The 25,454-nt window shown below is 43.7% G+C and overlaps 1 protein-coding gene across 1 annotated transcript in view; it reads right to left on the bottom strand.

Moving 5' to 3' along the window:
* prdm6 (PR domain containing 6) overlaps window positions 1-25,454 on the bottom strand; it is a 326,361-nt gene that overhangs the window by 60,229 nt on the left and 240,678 nt on the right. The window contains exon 5 of the mRNA XM_068028856.1: window positions 16,733-17,069. Coding sequence (XP_067884957.1) covers window positions 16,733-17,069 — 337 coding nt within the window. The remainder of the gene's footprint in view (window positions 1-16,732; window positions 17,070-25,454) is intronic.

Below are 25,454 nucleotides of genomic sequence, written 5' to 3'. Positions count from 1 at the left end.
GTAAGCAGCTGGCTTTTGACCAGTGGCTGAGGGCTCTTAAAGTACAGCTCAGCTATGAAAATCTCAGAGAAGTAATTTTGTGAGAGGAATTTAAAAACTCTCTCCCACTCTCCAAAAAGTCACACGTAGAAGAACAGAAAGCTCATAGAGCCCAGCAGGCAGCCAACCTGGCTGATGAGTTTGCTCTCATTTATAAGTGGTTTCCCAGGGGAAAATCTTTCCTAATTACCACATAAATCCAAAAAGGACAAAGGATGGGAAGGTAATAAGAGTCCAAGCAGTCCTGGGGGAGAAAGGAAAGCAGGAAACACTGGAGGCCCTCCTTTAGCCACAAGGTGTGATAAGTCAGAGTGAGACCCGGAGACCCATGAGCTTCCATTGTAATAAAACAGGGCATCTAAGAGGTGACTGCTGGAAACTAAAGGGAAAACCTATAGGGTTAATACTGCTCAGTGAAGACAGGACCCTGACAGAAACCACAACAGAACAAGCTGTGGCTTTAACTGCAGTGAGTGAGATCCAGGAAGCTTACGGCTGCAAAAGCAGGAAAATTTAATAGGATTCCTGAGGGTTATCAGGGTTTTGTGTCTGAAGGGAAAGTAACCCCATACCCCTCGAGTGGGGCAAGCAAGCCCATAGACACAGGGGCCACTAGATCCCTTTTACTGGGAAAAGGCCTGACCTTTCTCTCAGAGAGTGCAGTGAACACCAAAGTGGTGGTGAATGGTATTGGAGGGCAATGTATGCCTGTACCTGTCCTTGGAGTGCGACCTAGTTTCGGGACTGGTGATCGTAGGGATTGTCCCTAGTTTGCCTGTGGACGGGGTTGACCTGCTCCTAGGTAATGATTTGGCGGGGAAAAGGGTGGTAGCTTTCCCAGTAGTGAAAGAAAGACTGCAGGAGGTCAGAGAAACAGGGCAGTGGCAGGAGACGCTCCCCTGCAGTTTCCCTGAATGTGTAATGAATCAGGCCATGATCAAACCAGCTCCCCCAGAGGACAATGAATTGGCACTGCAGACAGATGACCATGAGGTCTGTCTGTCTGAGACTTTCTTTGGAATGTTAGAAGATCCAGGGAATTAGTTAAATTAGTCTTCCCTAGCTGAGGCTCAGTGAGCTAACCCCTATTGAGAGAGTTACCACAGACTGCCCAGTCTGAAATTGAAGCAGAGGGAGTCCCTGATTGCTACTATTTAAAGAATGAGGTACTGATGAGGAAATGGAGTTCTCCTCACAGACCTGAGAGCAAGGAGTGGACGGTGGTTCACCAGTTAGTGGTGCTGCAGAGGTACCGGAGAGAAATAGTAAGAAGGGCCCATGAGATTACAGTGGCTGTACATGCCGGTATACACAAAATCAGACCCCACATAAGACAGCAGTTTGACTGGCCACAACTCCACAAAGGTGTGGTGGAGTACTGCAGGAGTTGCCACATATGCTAGGTTGAGGGGAAACCCCAACCTACAGTGAAATCTGCACACCTAAGTCCTGTATCAGTGTTTGGATTGCCCCCCAGCAGAGGGCTGGTGAACTGTAAAGGACCTCTGCTGAGAACAAAAGGGGACAGGCAAACACAAGGCAGGCACAAGGCTGGCAACACATTAGAAAGGAATGGAGTAATAGGGACCAAGAGGGCAGGTTAAAGGAAATCTGGGAAGATGAAAACCCCTACTATCCGGTCAGTTGCATATTTCTCATATTGAGAAATATGAATAAGGCATATTTCACAAAATATTTGAGAAATTAGACCCCACATCCTCCTATGTAAATGCACACATTAGAAGCACCCCACCAGAGTTGCTAACAGCATTTACAGGCACCTGCAGAGGCAATGAAAGTCCTCAAGAGGGCAGAGAAACCATGGGGGTGATGCCTCACCTAGTCGAAGTGCCACAGGGGACTGCAGTAGAACCTGGACAAATACCTGCAAGCAGAAGTGTCCCAGAGGACAGAGGGAAGATTCGCAAAGAACCCTCCCCCACAGTCAGGATAAAAGGGAACCAGCCGTCCCCTGAGGTGAAAAACATGGCTCATTAAAGCACTGAAAGGGAGATCAGAGTGGAACAGCCCACTGCCACCGCCCCTGAGCAGAACTCCAACCTAGGGCTAATTAAACCTAACCCTCCCCCTGCAGACCGCAACATGAACAAAGACACCTGAGGCAGTCATGGAAATGTGCAAACTGAAAAAACTTCCCCAAAAACCACATGTTTATTGGGATGCCAAAAGGGCTGTTTAAAGCAGCACTGCTACCAAGAAAAGGCAGTCTGTAACAATTGTTAGTGTTCTGAATGAATGAGAGAGATGCATGTGTGTGTTCCTGTCCTTATCTTCTCTCTCGTCCCTTTTAATGAAATGCTCTTTTTTAAAAATCGCATTTCATTCCGCTGGGTGTGGAGATGTCATGCAGACCCCCACCTGCCAGGAATAAGGCATATTAATTTTGTCATATGAACATTGATTTTAAACTGTTGCTGGAGTGAAGAAATGACTTGTTTGAAGATCACCAGACACTGGGCTGGAAGGACATTTGCATACTGAGAGATACTGCTTGTGGAGACAAAGGACTATTCTCTGCTCCAATTAACCCAAATGGATTTTGGTCACCAGACACTGAAGGGGTAAGGAAGCGCATTCCAGGGACTGCTAAGCTACAATCCACAAACCTTGCAGGAGCGGCTGTTCCAAATAAGGAGCTAGTCACATGACTAACCTGCTGGGCAACCTGGAGTTTTTTGAATTGTGCCACAGAGAAAGAATCAGAAGGCTGTTTGAAATTGAAGCTGGAACAGGAAGCCTCTCTTCCTCTCTCTAGCTTTCTCCCAAGCCAGAGAACCCATGGAAGACAGGTAAAGCTCAAGAGAGAAAAGACTCCTACATTGGAATAGTGGCAGATCACAGGGAGAGACAACATCTCCAATAAAGGATGGCAAATGCAACAAGAGGTATGCCAACACACACAGAAGCCCAAGCAGGTACATCAGATCAGCAGAGAGACAGATTGCCAGGACGACACTCATGAAGAGTGCACTCATGTGAACAACGAACAAGCATTCCCATAGTCAATTTGGATCAGCATGTCAATGCTATTATGAAATCTGAGGCATTCACCATGATCAGGATTGTATATCCATAGAACAGTGGCATGCACAAGCTCAAAATAAAAATCAACATGGGAGCAAGTGTGAATATTCTGTCTATTATGGACATGTACTCCAAGAACTGGGAATCCATAGTGCAACCCACCACAGCTAGGCTGACGGCCTACAATGGTTCTCCCTTTTAAGAGATATTCAGCAACTATTCAACACATTGCCAGATAGATGAAGACTCTGATCCCCCAGCAAATTGCCTGCTGTACCTATAGAGCTCCAACCCCCCCAGGTCCTGGATGTGTCCTCGCTCACAGCAGTGTTATGGGGTCTCTTGCTAGCTGTTCTCCATCTGGATCTGCAAACATGCAGGTAAGCAGCTTGCTGTACTGTATTCTCTCTTTGATGTAATCTTGAGGAAAAATCTAAAGTTGCCAACATGTGATATTCGGTGGTCTTTAAATAAATATAGATCCCACTGCTGCTGCCATATTACTTGTCCTTTGGTGTGTGATCAACTAAGACCACCTATTTCCACCTCCACATCACCCAACTCCACGCCTACCTCAGTTTATCTGCTGCTGAAACCCTCATCTATACCTTTATGCCTCTAGACTTGCATGCCTGGCTGGTCTCCCACTTGCTGCCCTCTGTAAACTTGAGGTCATTCAAACATCTGCTGCATGTGTCCTAACTCACAACATCCCATTCACCCATCACCCCTGTGCTGACCTACATTGGCTCCCAGTTAAGCAATGCCTCAATTTAACAATTCTCATTCTTGTTTTCAAATCCCTCCATCTCCTCATTCTGCCCTATCTCTGTAATCTCCTTCAACCTTCTAAGATATCTGCACTCCTCCAAATCCAGCCTCTTGAGCATCCCCAATTTTAACTGCTCCACAATTTGTGGCCGTAGTTTTAGCTGCCTAGGCCATAAGCTCTGGAATTCCCTCCCTAAACCTCTCCACCTCTCCTTTCTCCTTTCAGACTCCTTAAAATGCAACTCTGGCCAAGCTTTTGGTCATCTGCCCTAATAGCTCCTTACGTGATCTGGTGTCAAATTCTGGTTGTAATGCTTCTATGTAGCACCTTGGGACATTTTACTATGTTAAAAGTCACTATATAAATACAAGTTGTTGTTGATCTAAAGAATTTTTATTTCTTCACACTATCACTGGAGGATGACCTTACACTTAGAACATCTCAACATTTTTTATAAAACTTTCAGCCCATTTTTTTTTAAATTATATAAACTTCACATACTGTTTCAGTACAATTCAGCAATGGAGTATTAATACCACCCCCAAATTACATGATGCAAATGGGGTATTATGATTAATTGTGGATGCATTAGAATTATTTTTTATTTATTGTATTCTGTTGGATTGGCATTGTATATTACAGTGTGCGTATAAACATGCTTAAGGCAATAAACCACCTCAAGTTGACAGAATGTCGATATAAATAGGCAGTGTATACTTTAGAGAACAAGCTTTTGTCACTCTTCTGTAAACCTTGTGGGCCTGAACTACACTCAATATTTGCATAAAATCAGTAATAATTTGATAATGATCAAAACTAGCAGTGTCTTTCTCGGAGGTCCAGACCTTCTGACAAGCTTTGACAAGCAATGTAATAAAATGCAGTGCAACACTCAGTTGATAATTAAGCACAAACTTGTCATTTTAAAATATAAAGTTTGAATGTCTTGACAAAATTGGAGCTGCATTGCAATGTACTTACTTCTTCTTAATACAATATTGCCTGTTGCATTGTGGTAGACTTGGATAAGGCCAGCAGATGTGACTCAGCATTATTGTGAACTCAGGCAGCTTCACATACACCTACATTTATTGATTTAGTTCCAAAGGATGTCAGAAATATGTCTGCATTGTTGATTGCCAGTCTATTTCAATGATGGTAATATTATCCAAAATTGTTATCTATATTGCAAACTGTAAATCTCCAACCATTACAACACTTAATCATATTTTCCTGCAGTACATTGCCAGAGGGAGATTGGAGTAAAATCCATTATTATTATAATGGTGCCAATCTCACATCATTATCGTTATGTGTTATAAAAATACTTCAAGTATGTGGGTAGATAAGAGATTGGTCTGAAGAAACCACACAAGCAAAAAAAAAGTCCAAAGCATAGCCATCTAACGTTGATTCTTTTACTCTTTAAATGAACCTGAGGCTTTCTGCTGTATCATGGAAGTGGAGGATACTCTTCATATATATAGAGACACTAAGAGACTAATACATTTAACATTAATTAAGCATGGTGGAGATGATGAGCCAGAACCTCCACTTGGAGGAACTGTCATCTGCTGAACTAACTGTTCCAAACATGAGGTAACATGGCGAAGGTGCAAATGTATTAGAAATATTTTGAGAATATTGTTTTACCATATTTGTCAATATATTTGCAATATACTTTGTATTGTGTTCAACACTGGATGAATGGCTGTGAATTTATCATTGACATCTGTATGTTCATCCTTTTGTTCATGCATTCTCTATCCTTTTGCTTTCATCTGTAAATACATCAGACAGTTTGGTCTATAATGGACATAAAATAAGCAGCACTTTTTTTCTCTATATGGTACTTCAATTAGTCAATATGCCCTTTTCTGTAAGCTTTAGTTCGGGAGAAGGTTTGGTTGATCCCCATTTTGTACTGGATGCCTTTCGTGCTCTTAAACATCAGCAGGGGCTTTCCAGAAAAAAGGAGTAAATAGCTAAACAGGCCCGTTTATGCCATTTCTCTAAGGGTATCACCAACGTCACATCAAAGTTTTGGCAGGGACGCAGGGGAAACACACAGAAATTCGGGGCAAAAATTTTTATTTGATCTATGCTTGTTATGGTATTACAATTGACAATTATAAAAAATAGAAAAATCGGATGGAAATTGAGAAGATAAAGGACAAACACAGAATTGTTTTTTTTATTTAAACAACATTCAATCCAGTGAGTAAAAATCTAGTTCAGCTAAATCTCGTCCACATTTCAAAGCCATAAAATTTGATATTGACAAACTTTCAGGCCATCTTTATCCCCTAAGGTATCGAGTAAACATTCATCTTCCGTATATATCTTAAAGGGATTATTTCACTGAATCTGAATTAAGTTATATCAGTCAGCTTACACCCAAACACTTAAACATAATGTTTATGTTTCAACTGTGTTGAGAAAATAGTTATATTTATGTAAAGTTACTATGGTTGTCCTCAATTTTATGGCTCTTCCATAGTTCTGAAATGAGCTGTGAACCTGACATTGGTTAAGAGTATAACATTCAGAATGGCAATATATTCAGTAACAATATACTATTCAGAATGTTTTATCAGGAAATTAGAATTTAGAATTTGAAACTGAAAAATCAAGATTGTTTCTATAAGATTTTATTTAAATTCACTCTGTATAAAGGAGAAACTATGGCAGGAAATTGTTCATGGCATTCACCAATGTTATGGTTAAATTCATTCTTCAAAGCAAATTAAAGAAACAATTTTCTCAGTGTAGGTCAAACTAACTGCACCAAAATAATTTACTTTTACAGTAAGGCATAAAACTTAAAGGTGTAATTATTTTAGATTCATTGAAACAATCCCTTTACGGCATTGAATGATTGGCAGCAATATTCCTCAATGTTATTGAGCAGTTATTTCCTCCTGACAGTCCCACTGGATTGATGATTGCGTATGCATTAAAAAAGATAGCACTAAGCAAAATTCACAATTCATTACCTACTAGAAGTTAATTAGATCCAGATAGTGCATTGCACATTAGGAATATATGAACAGGAGCAAGCCATTTAGCCCCCTGAGCTTGTTCCTGTTTCATTAGATCATGGCTCATCTGTACCTCAACTTCATTTACCTGCCTTTGTTCCTTATCCCTTGATCTTCTTACATAACAAAAGTCTACCGATTTCAGCCTTGAAAACTTCAGTTGACATAGCGTTCCAGCTTCTCATTACCCTTTATGCGACAAAGTGCTTCCTGATGCAATTCCTAAATGTTCTTAATTTTCATTTTAAGATTATTCCCCTTGTTCTGGATTCCCCACCAGAGGAAATAGCTTATCTGTATCAACCTATCAAATTCATTTATCATTTTGAAAATCTTGAAGAGCTCACCATTAACCTCTTAAACTCAAAGGAATGTAAACCATGATTGTGCAAAAACCATGATTGTGCAACCTGTCGTCATAATCCCTGCTATCATTCTGGTGAACCTGAGCTATACCCCCTTCAAGGCCATTATATCTTTCATTAGGTTCATGACCAAAACTGCATACAATATTCCAGATCAGGTCTGACCAGAACTCTGTACAACTGAAGCATCACTTCCTTTTGTATTCCAACCCTTTTGAGATAAAGGTCAACATTTCATTAGCCTTTTTGATTATTTTTGTACATTTACACAAATTATTAGTGATTTTTGTACATGGATACCTAAACCTTTTTGATCCTAATCCTCCTTGTATCTAAAGCAGATGACTTCACACTTTCCCACATTGAACTCCATCTGGCATACTCACTTCAACTGTTTAATGTGCCTTTGTAACTTCCTACTCCCATCTACATAAATTACTGTGCCTCCTAACTTAGATATACACTCTCTATTCCTTCATCCAAGTTATTAATAAACATTACAAAAATCTGAGGCCCCAGTATAGTTCTCTGGGGAACATCACTTGTCATATCCTGCCAATCAGAGAATGTTCCATTTATCCTACTTTCTGTCTCCTACCTCCTCAATCAATTACCAAATCATGTAACAAGGTTACCTCCAATACCGTGTGCTTTCATTTTTGCTAATTATCTCAAATGCAGAATCTTATGAAATGTCTTCCGGAAGTCCATATAAATAACATCTACAGATACTCCTTTATCCACCATCTGGGTGCTATCCTCAAAAAAATTCAACTAGACATAACCTTCCCTTCACAAATCCATGATCTCTTTGATCAATTCATACTTGTCCAAGTGCTCAGTCACTCTGGCTAAATTGAAAGCTGAGAGAATCTTTTGTAAAGATAAAAGCATAACTTCCTTGTAGTACGATCAAAAAAACTTTGACAAGAAATTTTGTAAATCATCTAAACTATGTCAGAGGCTTGAAGGAGCAAAATTACTTAGTTGGCACTGGAGTGCTTAATTTCTAGCAATGTGATCACTAGCAGCCTTCTATTAAACACACACTATTTTTTTAAATTTCAAAGTGTAGCATCCGTACAAACCTGCCAGAGCCCGGGTTGCTTGTTCCTCTCCACCTAAGCATCCACACCACACAACACACATTTCATAGACTGCCCATAAGGACACTGATAGATGTCACAAGTTCACTCTCATGTCTAGCATATCAACTAATTTGGAAGGTTGCAGGAAGGTGCAACTAATAAAAAGTCCACAAAAAGAAGTGATTGACAAAGTTAATCCACACACCGTTCACCGTGGTAAAGAATTCAAATACCAGGGAACACAATTTAAAAATGAGATATTTGGCTATGAAAAAGAATATCAAGATAGAATGTTTTCACATAAAGGATAATAGAATTGTGTAATATGTAATGGGTACAGAAAAACAATTGGAAGTGTTTCTAAAGAGGGATAGGATTGAGGCATATGGTCACAAGTCAGATAGGCAGGATTAAGAACATTCCAAAGGGATAGGTTGCTGAGCCGAATTGCCTCTTCCTGTTCCTGAAAGTTCTCAGGTTGTATTCTGCTCTATTAAAGGGAAATTATTTTAATAAACTGCCATTGTAAACCTTCCTAATGCAGTAAAATAGTTTTCTTTAGCTTTGCACAGGCAGCAAAATGTTGTTCCGACCCAGACAGGAGGAGTGCACTATTTTTTCTCGTTCCACTTCTCCACAGGTCACAACATATATTTAAATGTTGACCCAGTCATACACAAACACAAACACACACACACACGTTAACCAAAAAAATAGAGATTTTCTCTTTAATGCTCTGTTACAAACAAAAGACAAAAAAGAATACTTTGAACAAATACTTGCTAATTCCTGAAGAAAAAAGAGAAAATATGGAAAGATGTCAGTTGTCCTTTTTTGGTTTGGCGTCCAAAATATGCGTAAACAGCTGTCACTGGAATCTTCCTAAAATAGTTCTTTTCAGGTGACATTGAAGATCAGTTTGGCAGGCTTTCCAGGAGAAATGTGACAACAGGGGTTTCTGGCAGGCCTTTCAGGTGGAATGCAGCATCAGTTTCTCTATTTCTTACACTTGATTCTCAGTAAGTTCTCAAAGAGATGGAAGAGGGTGAGCTGATGGTGACTGCTCTCTTGGCTGATTTTCTCCAACTGCCTTCAAAACAGTTCACAACCCAACACACTGTCCAAAGCGAAACCTAAAACAATATCTCATGAGTCAAGCCTCCTGACCCCTATAAATTTTAACTTGTCACTTCTCTGTAAATATCTCCCCCAAGTGAAAAAGCCCCTACTGGGTATTTAAATTGAAGACAGGCGACTTCCAGTAAATTTTATTTTCAAACAAGACCTCTCAGTGTCCTTTCAAGACCCCAGTGAAAAAAATATCCATGAAATCCTTTTCAGTTTTCCCAAATAAAAGAATGTCCATAATTCTAATATATGAGTCCTCAAAAAAATTAACAGAAAATATAGAAGCACTGTCATAACAATATATCCCATGTTCATATATCTCACTTAAGTATTACTACCATATTTTGCTTGAAACTGAGCATTCTTTCAAAATGGATGCCAATTGCTCAAGTACCACATGATTGGTATCCTATCCAGCAATCCCAACCTTGGATTGCTCGAGTTGTGCAGATTTGCTGTTTCTTATTTTGGACATTCATGTGTACAAGAAATTAAAACTATGAACACCAATATAAATATGACATTTTTGGAAAAATTTGATAATGATTATTATGTAATACACACAAACTAATTTTCCATCTAAATATTTTTAGAAAATAGTTTTAGAGTTAGAACATTTATCTCCAGCATGAACATTGCATAATGCCTTAAAATGGCACTAAGACACTACTACAACAACAATAACTTGTATTTATAGAGCACCTTTAACATAGCAAAACATCCCAAGGCACTTCACAGGAGTGTTATCAGCTAAAATTTTACACCAAAGCATGTAAGGATATATTAGGACAGGTGGCCAAAAGCTTGATCTAAGAGGTAGGTTTTAAGGAACGTCTTAAAGGAAGAAAGAGAGGTAGAATGGAGAAAAAGCTTAGGGAGGGAATTCCAATGTTGGTACTAGGCAGCTGAAGGCACGGCCACCAATGGTGGGGCAAAGGAATTCAGAGATGCACAAGAGATGAGATTTGGAGAAACAGAGTTCTCGGAGGGTACTACGGCTGGAGGACATGAAAGACCTTAGGAGGGGTGAGGCCACAGAGCATTTTGAACACCTGATGAGAATTTTAAATTTGAGGCATTGCTGGACCAGGGGCCAATGTAGGCCAGCAAGCACAGGGTGATGGGAGAAAGGAATTTGGTGTGAGTTAGGATACAGGCAGAAGAATTTTGAATGAGCTCAAGTTTACAGAAGGTGGAAGAAGGGAAGCCAGCCAGGAGTTCACTAGAATAGTTGAGTCTAGAGGTAGTAAAGGTAAGTATGAAGGTTTCAGAAGTATAGGGGGGCAAAGGTAGGGGTGGAGATGGGCACTAAAATGGAGGTGGAAGTAGGTGTTCTTAGTGAGGGAGAGGATGTGGGCTTGGAAACTCAACTCGGGGTCAAATAGGAAGGTTAATATGTTCAACTGCTATTTTATTTGAATGTTAAAACAACAATAACAAAGAAAGTATTCATACACTTGTCCTGGGGTGCACACTTTACCACCGCATGCTTCTGGCGAGGTCCGCGTAGCAAACAATGTTGAGAAGGGACCACACGCGGGCATCCCCTGCGAGCGCTGGATCCAACTGAATGCATGCTATCATGTCGTCACACAAACCTAGCGTTGCTTAAAGGACCAGGCACCCAACTTGCAAGCAAGGTAATTTTGAAGAACGTCTGATAATGCAAAGTGTTTGAAAGTACTCTGGAATGCTTTTGGAGGTGTTATGGTGAGTTCCTGGATTTTCCAGAGTGTGTTGTTGCATCCTTGCAGGGAGGGCAGAGCAGTAGGTGACCTGTCCACACAAAGGTTTCAACAGGTATGGAGGCTGCAGCTGAGATTGAGACGAGACTGTGGAGAGGGACAGCTCTGTGCGATGCCCTCTGCTAAGTTGGAGCCGGTCTCCTCCATGCTTCTTGACAGTGACAGGAGCCTGTTTGACAGGCCAATGGACCCAGCATCTCAGGGTGCATGCCCATCAGCGTTCTCCTGTATGCTACCCCATCAAGATTCTCATCTGAGTCCTATGTAGTCTAACTCATTGCTACCTCACCCTCCAGTGAGCTGGCACCTGAACCATCCTTTGCCCCTGGTCTAGCTGCAGCCCACTTGTGCCAGTGACTCGTAAATTGCGACCCCCCCCCCCCCCCCCACACCCAAAAGATGGGCAAATCCACTTTTTAGCCCACACAGTCTAATACTCTTAATTCAAAATCACTTATTTTGAATTATCTGTTAATTCAAATATTTGGAGGTATAGGTGGTTGGGGGGGGGGCGGTGGGGGAGAGATCTGAGAGGACCCAAAAATGGGCACGGGGATCGCAATACATGATTAACCCACACCTGTTCATTCAGATGCAGACAGAATGCATCAAATGCAAATGGAACTCTGTGCTGCTTGCTAATTATAATGAGTGTTGCATGCAGCCCACCACTAAATGCAATGTTGAGAGGTTACACACCTCAGCAGTGGACCCAAGTTTGTGCAAGGCTAGCATCACTTAAAGCTAGCCTACACTGCTTAAAACTAGCATGCACTTAAAGGGGAGGTGCATTCTGCCTGCAGCAGGTGTTGGAAGTGGGGAAGAGAGTCTGACCTGCCAGAAGACTGACTAATGGCACTACAAGGGGGACAGCATGTTCCAAGATTCTCAGACACAGGAATAGAGGCCTTGGTGCAGGAGGTGGATAGAGGGAGGATGTCCTCTATACATGGGAGACAGAAGACCCTCCAGACAAATTCTCAGGAGGCATTGGGAACAGATAGCCATCGCAGCCCATATCAGGATTGTAGCCTCACACAAGTGTTTGAGGTCAGTGAATTCGTCTTCAAATGTCATATCCTTACACCTGAATGACTAGGCACCAGTCACACACACTGCTCAATTCACCACACCCCCGCCCCCACCGTCACTCACCTACCACCAATCTCTATCAATCACGTCTCATACCTCACATTTATAACTTCATCATACCCTCACACACTTAGCACTAATGAAAATGTTACAAACATGTCTCACAGCTTGCACACCCTGCCAGCTATTCAATCATGAGAGCCACATCACCCTAACACATTGCAGTACACTCACTGACACACATCCCTCTCTCTTGCAGGACCAAACGTTCTGACATTCGCTGCCAACAGCTCAGATACTGACACTGCACATACTTAAGAAGAGAACTTAAAGACAGGAATTGAACGTGGTGCGATACCAGGCATGAGTGGCCTGCAGCCAGGGGAGGGGTAACCGTAGCACAGGTGCCAGTTCCCCAGAGGGCAAAGTTGCACACAAATTCTGCTGCAAAGAACTCAGATGAAGAGTTCAGTGGTGCGGCGTACAGAAAAGTGTTGATGGATATGCACACAGAAATGCTTGGTGCATTGGCAGGCCGCCAAAAAGCCTAAGTCACTGTGAAAGAGCATGGAGGAGGCCAGCACCAACCTTGCACATGGCTTTGTGCAGAGCTTGGAGCCCATGCTTTCCAGCATGGAAGTGGTGGCCAACTCTATTAGCACACTTGAGGACCCAAACACGATGCAGCATCTGATGGTTGATGTCTCAACTTCCATTGCAGCACAAGCAGAAGCCACACAACATCTGAGTGTTGCAGTGGAAGCTCAGAATGAAGTCATGCAAGCCCAGCTGCTGCCATTATGGCTGTGGATATGAGTGCTCAAGGTACTTGCAGGCTCTCACAGCAGGCCAGCAATCTATCCTCCAACAGATGACTAGGATTGCTGAGACACTGTCCTAGAGAGTGGCAGTGGCTCTGTGAAGCACAAACCTGCTGTCCTCTCTCAGGATGGCAGCATTCATTCTCCCATCACCACCACTCTGCCAGTGCCCTTGCTGTTGTCTAGCTGCCAGGCAGAGTGCTGCCACCAATGCTGACGTGGTGCAATCTGAAGCCAGGCTTTGTAGGGCCAAAGTTGCTCAAGGTCATCCTGCAAGGCCACCTGCATCTCACCCAGTGAAAGTCACCAGCCATGCTGCAGCCACTAGGGTAGCACTGCATAGGCACATTAGGCCAGGCAAAAGTGCATGGAAGATGGGTACTAAGGGAATGAACAAGATTAGTTGAAATAAAAACAATAAGTGCTGGAAATACTCAGCAGGTCTGGCAGCATCTGTGGAGAGATCGGCAGAGTTTATGTTTCAGGTCAGTGAACTTTCATCAGAATGATTAGTTGACATTGATATGGAATATTGGATGGTTTGTTTGATAAAGTTAGTTTGGAATGTTTATTTGACGTGGCTTTTCATCATTGTAGTCAAGAGGACACTGTGATGACCAATAACAGAGGGAGAAGAACCCTTTGTGGTTGCGGTACATCTGCATTTAGATGCAGTTCCCGCATAACCATGTCCGTGCAGTGAATGGTACCCTTCATCATGGGGAAGCCCACTCTCCTGGTGAAGCCATATGCACACTCCTCCTGCCTTTCTCTGGTCAGAGAGAACACAATGTACTCCCTTCTCCTGGCAGAAAGAGCATCAGTGACCTCCCTAATACAGCACTGAGCAGCAAACTGTAAGATGTTAGAGATGTTGCTTGCTCCAGCCTGGAAGAATCCCAAGTCAAAGAAATTCATGGCTGTGGTCACTCTCACAGCCACTGGTAGCGCCGTCCTCACCCTGTTCTGAGGCTGCAGATCTGCCAGCAGAAAGTTGCAGATTTCAGTGAGCACCTCCTTCCTAAAAAGGAGACTTCATACAGACTGTTCCTCACTGAGGTTGAGGTAAGAGAATTGTTCCTGAAGAGCCTGGATGGTTAAGGCTACCAGATGAGAGTCTTTCTCCCTACCCCCCATCCTCCTCCTCTGTGTCAGCTCTTCTCAATCTCCCTGTCTTGCTGCAGGCCAAGGGGGTAGTAACTACAGCATCCCCCATGACTGGGAGCAAGTGGTCTGAGCAGAACTCTCGAAGTGAGAACTGAGGCCTTCCCCGCCCTGTTGACTTCACCAACTTTAAGCAGCAGTAGAAACCTCACAGAACTTCTACAAACTCAGACAGAGCCCGTTGAAATCAATCAGCAGCTAACCTGAAGTTGTTGATGATCCCTTTAGATAGTGCTGGTAGGAGTTCCTCCGTGCTCCTGGACGCATGCTCAGCTATGTGTGTTTAAGAGAGGGCAGTAGCTGGAGCATTAAGATTGAAATGGCACCACTGGCGTGAACCAGCATTACACACTGACTGATGTCACAATCTGCCTACTCTGTCTGGTTCCAGTGCATGCTCTTAACACACCTGCAAATACCCTCACCCAAATGGCGTCCATTTTTGCAAGTTTTGCAGCCACTAAATGTACACTTTCTTGTGCATTTTGCATTTACATTAGGGGCATAACACCCATTGAAGGACCCCTCTTCAAAATTTGTTCCCAATGCATGCATCTAGCTCAGGATTCTTGTGGCTGTCAAGTTTATAAAACATTTTTGTTTAAAAAACCCTTCCGTCGAATCATGACAGCATGAGTGCTTCCCCCAACTCCACAGTCCTGCTAGTTGTCCGCCCGATTTCCTGATTTGTCCCCACCCCTGCACCTTACCTGCCAGCAGCCTGCAATTAACTTCTGTGCGTGGCCTCTCTGTTTGGGCACATGCTGCTCACCCAATGCCTTTTGTTCACAGACTAATTTCTATCCCATAATATATGAACTACACATGTTTCTGTTCTTTTTCCATAAACTGCACCCTCATCTCAGATTTTAAAACTCTCATGTAGAAATTATATATGGTGATCACTGACACTTTTTGTATATGGACTGCGACTCCCCTCACAGAGTAAGATACTTGATGCAGTAACAGCCTCCAGACAACCAGTGAGTGCTCTGAAGGCGAAAGTAACTGTTAACTAACTGTTAACCACAGTTAAACGAGAGGGGGCACAATTCTAGATTTAGTCTTTCGTAATGAAGCTGGGCAAGTGGATAAAGTAACAGTGGGTGACCATTTTGGAGATAGTGTCCATAATACAGTTAGTTTTAGTATAATCATGGAAAAGGACGAAGATAAAACAGGAGCAAAGGTTCTAAATTGGGGGAAGGCAAATTTTACGAAACTGAGAGGTGACCTGGCGGAAGTGAACTGGATACAGCTACTTGAAGGAATATCAGTGGCAAACCAGTGGGAGGCATTCAAGAGCAAGATACTATGGGCACAGTGTAGGCATGTTCCCACAAAGTTTAAGGGTGATACTGCCAAATCTAGAGCCCCCGGTTATCTAAATGCTTACAGGGTAAGTTAAAGCAAAAAAACAAAACTTATGATGATCATAAATATCTTAATACTTTAGAAAGCCTAGAGGAGTATAGAAAGTACAGGGGTGAAGTAAAAAAGGAAATTAGAAGAGCAAAGAGATGACATGAAAAATTATTGGCAGGTAAAATCAAGGAAAACCCGAAGATGTTTTATCAGTACATTAAAAGCAAGAGGATAACTAAGGAAAAGGTAGGGCCTATCAGAGATGTACAGGAGAACTTATGCGTGGATGCAGAAGATGTGGCAGGGTTCTTAATGAGTTTTTTGTCTCTGTCTTCACAAAGGAGAGGGTTGATGTCGACATTGTAGTTAAAGAGGAGTGTGAAATATAAGATACGATAAGCATAATGACAGAGGAAGTGCTTGAGGGTCTGACATCCCTGAAAGCGATTAAATCACAAGGGCCATATGGATTACATCGCAGGTTGTTAAAGGAAGCCAGGGAAGAAATAGCGGATGCGCTGAGGATCATCTTCAAATCATCACTAGATACAGGTGAGGTACCAGATGATTGGAGGTCTGCGAACATTGTACCATTGTTTAAAAAGGGCGCGAGGGATAAGCCAGGTAATTATTGGCCAGTCAATCTGACCTCAGTGGCGGGTAAATTGTGAGAATCTATTCTGAGGGACAGGATAAACTGTCACTTACAAAAGCATGGATTAATCAGGGATAGTCAGCATGGATTTGATCGGGTTAGTATAAATGGGTGGTTGTTGGTCGGCACAGACTTGGTGGGCCAAAAGGGCCTGTTTCAGTGCTGTATCTCTAAATAAAAAAAAATTTAAAAAATTACAACACAGAAACAGGCCATTCAGCCCAACCGGCCTCTGCTGATGTTAATGCTCCACACAAGCCTCCTCCCACCCCTCTTTATCTTATTCGATCAGCATAGCCTTCTAATCCTTTCTCCCTCATGCCCTTAAATGCTTCTACGTTATTCACCTTAACTATTCCCTGTGGTAGCAAGTTCTCAGTATCATTCTGTGTCTGTGTTCAATTCTGGTTACCTGTCTGGGTTCTGTGGACACACATGCATCTGTAGAAGAATCCGCTGGGTAAAGGTCTTAAAGCACTGTCCACATTTCCATAGGTGCCAGTCACTGAATTCTCCACTTAAATGGCTGGTTGAGGTTGGACTTGCCAGTACTCGCTGGTTCTTCGTATTCATGTGGTTAGCTATGGAGTCATGTGGCCCAGGTTTGTCACACAGTGATTTGCTGCATGATGTCTGTGGAAACCTCAGGGAACGGTATACACCCGTAGGTGGCATTTTGCCAGTTTTGTTGAACGATTGTAACGTCTCATGCCTGGTCATTACGTCAGCAAGAGATGATGGGACATTCACTATGGGAATAAAAAAAAAGAAACATCCTTTGCTTTAAAAAGATGAAATTAGTAACTCAAGCATTGAGGCAACACAATCTCAAACACTTGTGAATGTCATATTATCCAAACTTTGCCCAAAGGCACTCTGTTTATCTTTCTCAATACCTGTAGGTAGGTTTTGCTGTTCCTTTTTATTCGAGAATTATGTCCTCAAATGGCTACATTACTTGTCTCCATAGTTTGTCAGGATCAGGTCGAGGGATAAGTGTGGGCTAGGGGAGTTATTTTGCTATGTCTGTCCCAATGTACACATCACTAGGAAAACTGAAGTCAAGCAGCAAGAGGGAAAGACCCAGTTGTACTTTTTCATCCTTGTTCAGTTCCAAGATAATTGAATGAGATAATAGACCAGCAAAGCTCAGGTCATTTTTATTTTGATTTGATGGGGTATAGAATGAATGAGAATTAGTTTAGTAACACCTACGCTTGCACTTTATTAGTGACAGAAGATGTATATTGATTTTATTATGAACAATTGAACCTTTGTATTAAAGTAGCTTGTGTTAGGGATTTTAGTTTTCAAAAAAGCAGCTTTAGATTATTAGCAGAGTCATTTTTTTCAATCAATCTAGAATATAAAGCATGGGATTGGGTGTTTGAAATATAGCTACAAAACAGTGATAGCTCTAAAAAGATTAATTTACTTAACTTATGAATAAAATGTGTTTTCTTGACTATAATTGCAAAATCACATGTTGATTATTGATGAGGAAAGCTATTCAGCCCATCTTTATGAATCCTGCAGATAGATCTGCACTACCCCCCAAGTCAGCATACAATTGTCTCTTAAAATATTTGGAGTTTTTGTCTCGACTACTCGTTCTGGAACTCTATGCCTTACATTAATGACACTTTGCATGATGAACATATGAACATACATACAAACATACGAATTAGGAGCAGGAGTAGGCCACTCAGCCCCTAAAGCCTGCTCTGCCATTCAACAGATCATGGCTGGTCTGACTGCAACCTCAAATCCACATTCCCACCTACCCCTGATAACATTTCACCCCCTTGCTTATCAAGAATCTATCTACCTCTGCCTTAAAAATATTCAAAGATTCTGGGCTGAATTTTACCAGCCCCTCTTCGCCGTGGGGCGTGGCGGGGTGGGGGGCATAAAATTCAGCCAGGAGAGGTCCACCTCGACCCCCGACATCAAGAAGGGCCCGCTGCATATTACCAGCGGCGGGGGAACCTCAGTGCGGCCCCCCCCCACCACCTGGCGGCGGGCCCTTCTTCCTAATATACAAATGAATAATAACGAAATGTAAACTAACTAACCTGCAGGCGGCGACCGTCCCACGCTGATTTTACAGCCGCCAAATGCAGCTCACGCGCCTTCGGAACTCTGTCTGGAGTTCCAAGGCGAGAACCTGGTGAGGAGAGGGGAGGAATAAAATTTTCAGGGCGAGAGGGGTGGGGGAGCAGAGAAAACTATTTTTATTGGCTGTGGGGATGGTGGGAAGGGGTTGAGGGTCAAAGGGAACAAATTTCGGCGGGGGGAGGGGAGGTTCAGGATACTAATAAAAGTTTATTATGGGGTAGAGGGCAATTAATGTATAAATTACCCACTGGGGAGTGGGAGATGTGACTTACAGTTGAAATAACATTTTACTTTTATTTCCTGGAGATCGGAACCTTTAAATTTTAAAGTGAACGGCTTGAAGCCCTTTAGAAATGGCACCGGGGCCTGTGCAGTGTCGCGGATGCTGTTGTTGGGGACGTCGGGGACGCGGCGGCCGCCCCCTCTACGTCATTGGGGGCGGCCACTCCGCCCCCCTCTATTTAAATCAGCCCCCACGTGTAATATTGCGGGGCCTGTGTGGCAGTACTTCCATATCGGAAGGCTGCTGAGTTCAGAGAATAAAATCCAACCCACTGCTTCCAGTGCCTTTTGAGGAAGAAAGAGCCAAAGGTAAAAAATGTCATGACATCTGTCCTAAATTTATCTTCTATTAGTTTTACCCTCTGCATCCTCATCTTTCTCTTGCAATTTAATTTAAAGGAATATTACGGATATACCTTTTCCATACCATTTACTATCTTATAAACTTGTCAAATGCCTCCTTCCTGGACTGAAAAGCCTAACGCTAGGAATTTTCTTGGGGCTTCCCCTGCTCCGCTGCCATCAGTTCGGTGGAAAGCTCATTTACACTGAAATGCTGTGGTCTACAGGCAGGCTCTCTCAGGCCTCAGCTCCTAGAGGTCGCTGACCACAAGCATCTCAACAGCCTTCATCTGAGCATCAACAGCCTTTCACTTCCCATGCTTACACTACCAAAGGAGCACCTCATAGAACTGGTAGAAAACCAAAAAATCATTTAACACTGTGCGATTACACCATGTTGATAATTGTGTTTTATGAGATTAGTGCATTAAAACATAATACCGTTTGCAATTGTTAATTTGTCTGCAGATTGTTTCTTTAGTAGCTGCTGATCCCACAATACCAGGTGTTACGTAGATGTTGGTCTTCGATTAAAGATCTTTTATTAATGGGGAAGGACTGAGGCAGATGACAGTCAGGACTGTTAATGGGTGTGGGGGGACCTGGGAGAATGTAGGGAGGAGGTGGGGAGGTGGGGGGAGGGGTTGTGATAGGGGGCAGGACTAGTTCAAGTGATGTGCTGGTAAATCAACCATTGCCAAAGAGCGCTAACTGCTGGCTGCCCTCTCACCTCTTTACCATCCTCACTGCAATCAGGATCTTCCTCATCAAGTGGTATAAAGTCTTCATCCAGTACAGGCTGCATTTGTTATTCCTGTTACACAGTAAAGTTATGAACAATGCAGTAGATCACTCCGATCCAGGGTACTCTCTTCAGGCCATATTGCAGAAAGTCCCCAGACCTGTCCAGTCAGCAGAAATGTTGGGCAGAATTTGTACTTCACTGACCTGCTCGCAGTGGGGATGCTGGCAGCAGGTCGGGAACCTGATAGTGAGAGAAGTGAGCTTTGCCGTGGCTCTTTAACTCAGCTACAGCATTAGCATCCCACTTCCAGGTTTCCCAACCAATTACAGAGTACCAGTGTGATGACAACTTACACCTGTCAATGGAAGGATTTCTATTTAAAGGGACCCCGGCAGGAGTCAGAATGGCTGCATTCCAGATTGATTCCTGAGACTTCAGCAACCACAAGAATAGAAGTGCTACATAAAAAGGTGCCTTCCACCCCCATCCCAATTCTCTGACTGTTATCTGGTGGTCCTGCTGCAGGCTGAGGGCCCGCATAGAAGTATTGCTTCTCACAGATAGGAAGAAGAGGCCAGCCTCTAAGAACAAGCATGCATGGATGAAAGTGGTGGGCGAAGTCAGCAGCAGAAATGTGGTCCCTCGCACCTGGATTCAGTGCAGCAAGAAGTTCAATGGCCTCAAGAGGGCAGAAAAGGTGAGTGGCATCCCTATTCTGGTGCCAACCCCCACACTCTGACCTCCCCAGCATTCTCCTGCACAGCACTCCTCAGAGCAACACACTTTGCAGCTCCACTCATTCCCCTCTCTCAAGGCACCTCCTCACATCCCCAGCTGACTGACTGAATAGCTCTATGGAGAGACAGCATGGACTTGATGGGCCAAATGACTCTCTATAACTCTGTGTCTACGACTCTCAATCTGAACAGTCAACATTGAGACTCACCCTCAGCTTATTTCCATCTCACATCCATGCCTCAGAGTCACCCTCCACAAATGCTGTTATTCCATTCTCTCAACATACTCCATTTCTCACATTCATAACTCACTGATTTCAATTCTAGCAGAAGAGAGTGTACAACACCAGGGCGAGGCAGAGAACAGGGGGTGGCCCTCCAGTGACAGCCACCTTGATTACTGTAGAGGAGGAGGCTTTGGGGATCAGCAGGATGGATGAGTCAATGGGCATAGGCAATGGAGAGATGCAGCTCTCCCACATACCTGGTGAGAGAATTAGAAATCGTACTGCCAAATAGCTCATAACAATGATTAATGTCTATTTGCTCTCACGACTTACTGAAATATGAATATCAAAATAATGACATTTTACCCTTTCTCCATGTCATTTCTAATTCATGACTTTCATCTCCCACAGGTCCTTCAGGTTTTTCACAGGAGCTGGAGTGTGAGGCATGCGCAGAGACGGTTGCGCACTCTGAGGGAGCACCATCACATGATTCATATGGCCCCTCCACCAGCACAGATATACACACCTCCATGGGGACTCCAAGGGAGATAGCTACGTTGTCACATGGTGAGAAACACATCACAAGTGAGCATGAGCAGGTGTCGGAGACAGAGACAACAGCCTCAGCTCATTTCTCATCCTTGCAATCCCCCACCCCAGTCAGAGCACCACATGCTGTCTCCTATCACGATGACCAAGTCTGTCCCTGCACAGGTGCAGGTGGAATAGTCTTTGGCGGGACCCTTATGGGTTCCAAAACCCAGAAAACATCCACCACTGGAATCTCAACCTTTACAGCAGGGGAACAAGCAGTCTGCATCTATCTATGCTGAAGCCAAGGGGAAGAACTACGTAGGAGTTATAGGAAGAGGAAAATAAAGACTTTTTAGTTGCACAAGGTGGTTCACTTCGGTGATTCTAAAAAATGTCACTGTCTTAATGTATTGGAAAATGTAAATGGATCATGCATTTTATTTCAAGTCTCCATTGTCTAACCTTCTCCATCAATGGGCTCCTGCCTTTCAAATGGACATTAGTCTTGAGGGAATGGTATGAACAGGGTGGAAGATGACAAAAGGCTATCAATGAGATGGAGGGATTTCTGACTGTGAGAATGATTTGTGTTTTGGTGGGGTGTGGTGGGGGCAGTGGGTTCAGCATTGCTGTGCCATACGGCTTTACACACTCAGATTATCTGAAGCATGCCTGCATGAGCCCATCACAGGCTTCTCTGTCAGCTAGGTGAGTGGCTGCAGGTACAATGGCCACATCAGGCTCCTGCTCTTCTTCCTCCTCCTCCTCATTGGAGGATGCAGATTGGTCTGCACCTTCCTCCTCCTGCAGCTCCAGTCCTCTCTGTACTGCGATGTTGTGCAAGGCTCAGCAAACAACTGTCATTCTCAACATCCCTACTGGTGCATATTGAAGGGCGCTCTCAGATCTATCCAGAATCGCATCGTCAGCAACCTAATGGCTTTCTCAATGGATTGCAAGGATGAGAAATGAGCTGAGACTGTTGGCTCTGTCTCCGACACCTGCTCATGCTCACTTGTGATGTGTATCTCACCATGTGACAATGTAGCTATCTCCCTTGTATTCATGTGGCTCAGGTTGTATCCTTCCTCTGTTGCAGTGGTAGGCTTCTCACAGGTGTTATCAGCCATGTCCTAAGGGGCTGGCTCTTGCCTCCAAAAAGCCACCCATTGATTCTGCTCGGAGGTACGAAGACCCTGTAGGAGAGTCGACTGGTGTAAATTGAAGGCATCATAGCAGCTTTCAGGAGATCTTGCACAGACATGCATGAAAACGTTTCAGTGGTCACTGAACATTGATGCAGTGGAATCCCTTTCGATTGACAAATAGTCCTAGGTGATCTGGAAGAGCTTTGATTACCACATATGTGCAGTCAATAACTCCCTGTACTTGTGGGAATCTAGCCACTGCAGCAAATGTGAGAGCTCTCTGCATCCAACTGGCCTCATTAGTAACAAAGTGGACATAAGTGGCAGTCTTGGCAAACACTGGCATCAGTCACCTGGATTGCGAAATCCTATGGATGTCACCTGCAGATCCCTGGCAGGAGCCGGAGGTGAAGAAATTCAAGACTGTGGTGACCTTGATGGCCACTGGCAATGCATGCCCACCTGGTTCATTGGGAAGGAGGTCTTGTTCCAGGAGGCTACATACATCAGCAATGATCTGCCACAAAAGCCCAAGCCTCCTGAGCCAGTTGCTCACACATGTTGAGAGAGCTGATCCTCTGCCCGTGACCCTGTACTGGGAGTTTTGCCTCCTTCAAGCTAGATCTCTGTGTCCATCCCCTCTGTCCTGTGGAATGACATATGGCTGAGGAGAAGACAACTGGTACTGCTGCTGGCTTTGCTCCTGCTGCTGTTATTGTTGGTGTTGCTGCTCCTTTTGTTCCTCATCAGAGGTCCAAGCTAGAGATGCATAAGCTGCTTCCATGCTGCAATGAAGGCTGACAGCAGGGAATTGCAGATCAAGGTGAGGATAGCAGAAATGACTTCCAAAATGTTGGAAATCACCTGTAAAGCAGTGAAAGAACTCTCTCAGAACAAGTTCTGTGAACAAATGCCTTTCACATAGAGAAGCAGCGATACAATTTCAGTCTTTAAAGACTTTCCAGCCTGTCAATTTCACACAGCAATGAATCCCCACAGTGCTCTCACCTTGTTAACCCTTGCGAGTTTTAGACAGCTCAGGAAATCCAAGCCCAGACTGTTAAACCCAGAATGCTGGGTTAAAGTCTGAATGAATTTCCTCTTAGCATATTTAAATTCGGGACCCGACATCTCCAAGGAGCATTTACCATACAACTCCAAATATACCCTAGTCAAACCCAGAGGTGAGAGGAATCATGTTGGGTTTCTGACTTGCTGGCATTTTTTGGTGATTTAACCCCCACCAACAGCCCCTTGCCAGTTAAAATTCTGCTTGTTGTTTCATCACTTCAATCGTCTGCTTGATGATGCCTCTTGTAGGTCGGTGGTTCTGATTATATCACATTCCAGCTGGAAAGCATAGGTTTTGGTGAAGATTCGTGAGCCAGGTGTGAAAGAGATAACCTTTCTAATCAAGCAACAAGCCTCTGACTTGCTTTGCTGGGTCAAAGGGGTGGGGCAGGGGGGAAGTGGGTGGAGAGGTGGTGGACGTAGAACCAGCGCAGTGAAGGCATGATGACAGCTGCTAGGAAAGAAGACCCAAACCTTAGTGATACACTGGTGGTGATCACACAAAATCTGAACATTAAGGGTGTGAAAATCTTATGGTTTGTGAAAGCTGCTGGATCGTGGCAGGAGCCCTGATGGCTACATGGGTGCAGTTGGGGAGGCTGGGGAGATCATTGAGTTGAGTTGCAATTTACCTCATTAAGCTGGTTACAATGGATACCAGGTACACTGAAATGCAAATCAATCCACACCAATAGACTGCACTAGTATATACAGAGCTAAATACTTTGGCTAAAGATTCTAGTTGCAAAATCCAGTGTACAACTTGAATAAAGTTCACGGCTATGCCAACACATTACAAAATCAAAACCTCAAATTATGATAGGGATATGGATGCAAAATGGTGATCTTCAGTAAGGAAAGTGGAAAAAGAAGCGGAAATTGGTTGGCCCGGGATTCTGCATTGTTTGACCCTCACCAGGAGTTCCAGTTTGAAGCAGCCTGTGTCCAGATGCAGCAAGACCTGGACAATATCCAAGCTTGGGCTGATAAGTGGCAAGTAATATTCGTGCCACACAATTGCCAGGCAATGACATCTCAAACAAGAGAGAAACTAACCATCTCCCCTCGATGTTCAATGGCATTACCATCGCTGAATTCCCCCACTATCAACATCCTGGGGGTTACCATTGACCAGAAACTGAACTGGACCAGCCACAGAAATACTATGGCAACAAGAGCAGGTCAGAGGCTGAGAATTCTGCGGCGAATAATTCACCTCCTGTCTCCCCAAAGCTTGTCCACCATCTACAAGGCACAAGTCAGGAGTGTGATGGAATATTCTCCACTGCCTGGATGGGTGCAGCTCCAACAACACTCAAAAAGCTCAACACCATCCAGGACAAAGCAGCCCACTTGATTGACACCCCATCCACCACATTCAACATTCACTTCCTTCACCAATGACGCACAGTGGCAGCCGTGTGTATCATCTACAAGATGCACTGCAGCAACACACCAAGGCTCCTTCGAAAGTACCTTCCAAACCCACGACCTCTACCACCCAGATGGACAAGGGCAGCAGATGCATGGGAACACCACCACCTGCAAGTTCTCCTCCAAGCCACACACCATCCTGACTTGGAGCTATATTGCCATTCCTTCACTGTCGCTGGGTCAAAATCCTGGAACAACCTTCCTAACAGCACTGTTGGTGTACCTACACCCCAAGGACTGCAGTGATTCAAGAAGGCAACTCAGCACCACCTTCTCAAGGGCAATTAGGGATGGGCAATACCTAGTCAGCGACACCGACATCCCATGAGCAAATGAAAAAAAGAGCATGGGTGAAAATTCTGCCTGCCTCCTCTACGTCAATAGGATATGTTTAGATTTCCTGGGCTATCCCAAGAATTTTGTCTTTAATACCCTCAGCAAGCCTTAGCAGAATTCACACCTGAGAGCTGATGTGAGTTCTCCTGAGGCCCCA

This window comes from Heterodontus francisci, chromosome 4 (assembly GCF_036365525.1).
Source record: "Heterodontus francisci isolate sHetFra1 chromosome 4, sHetFra1.hap1, whole genome shotgun sequence".
Classification (NCBI taxonomy): domain Eukaryota; kingdom Metazoa; phylum Chordata; class Chondrichthyes; order Heterodontiformes; family Heterodontidae; genus Heterodontus; species Heterodontus francisci.
The sequence above is the reverse complement of the archived record's forward strand: the minus strand, read 5'-3'. Positions and strand labels throughout refer to the sequence as shown.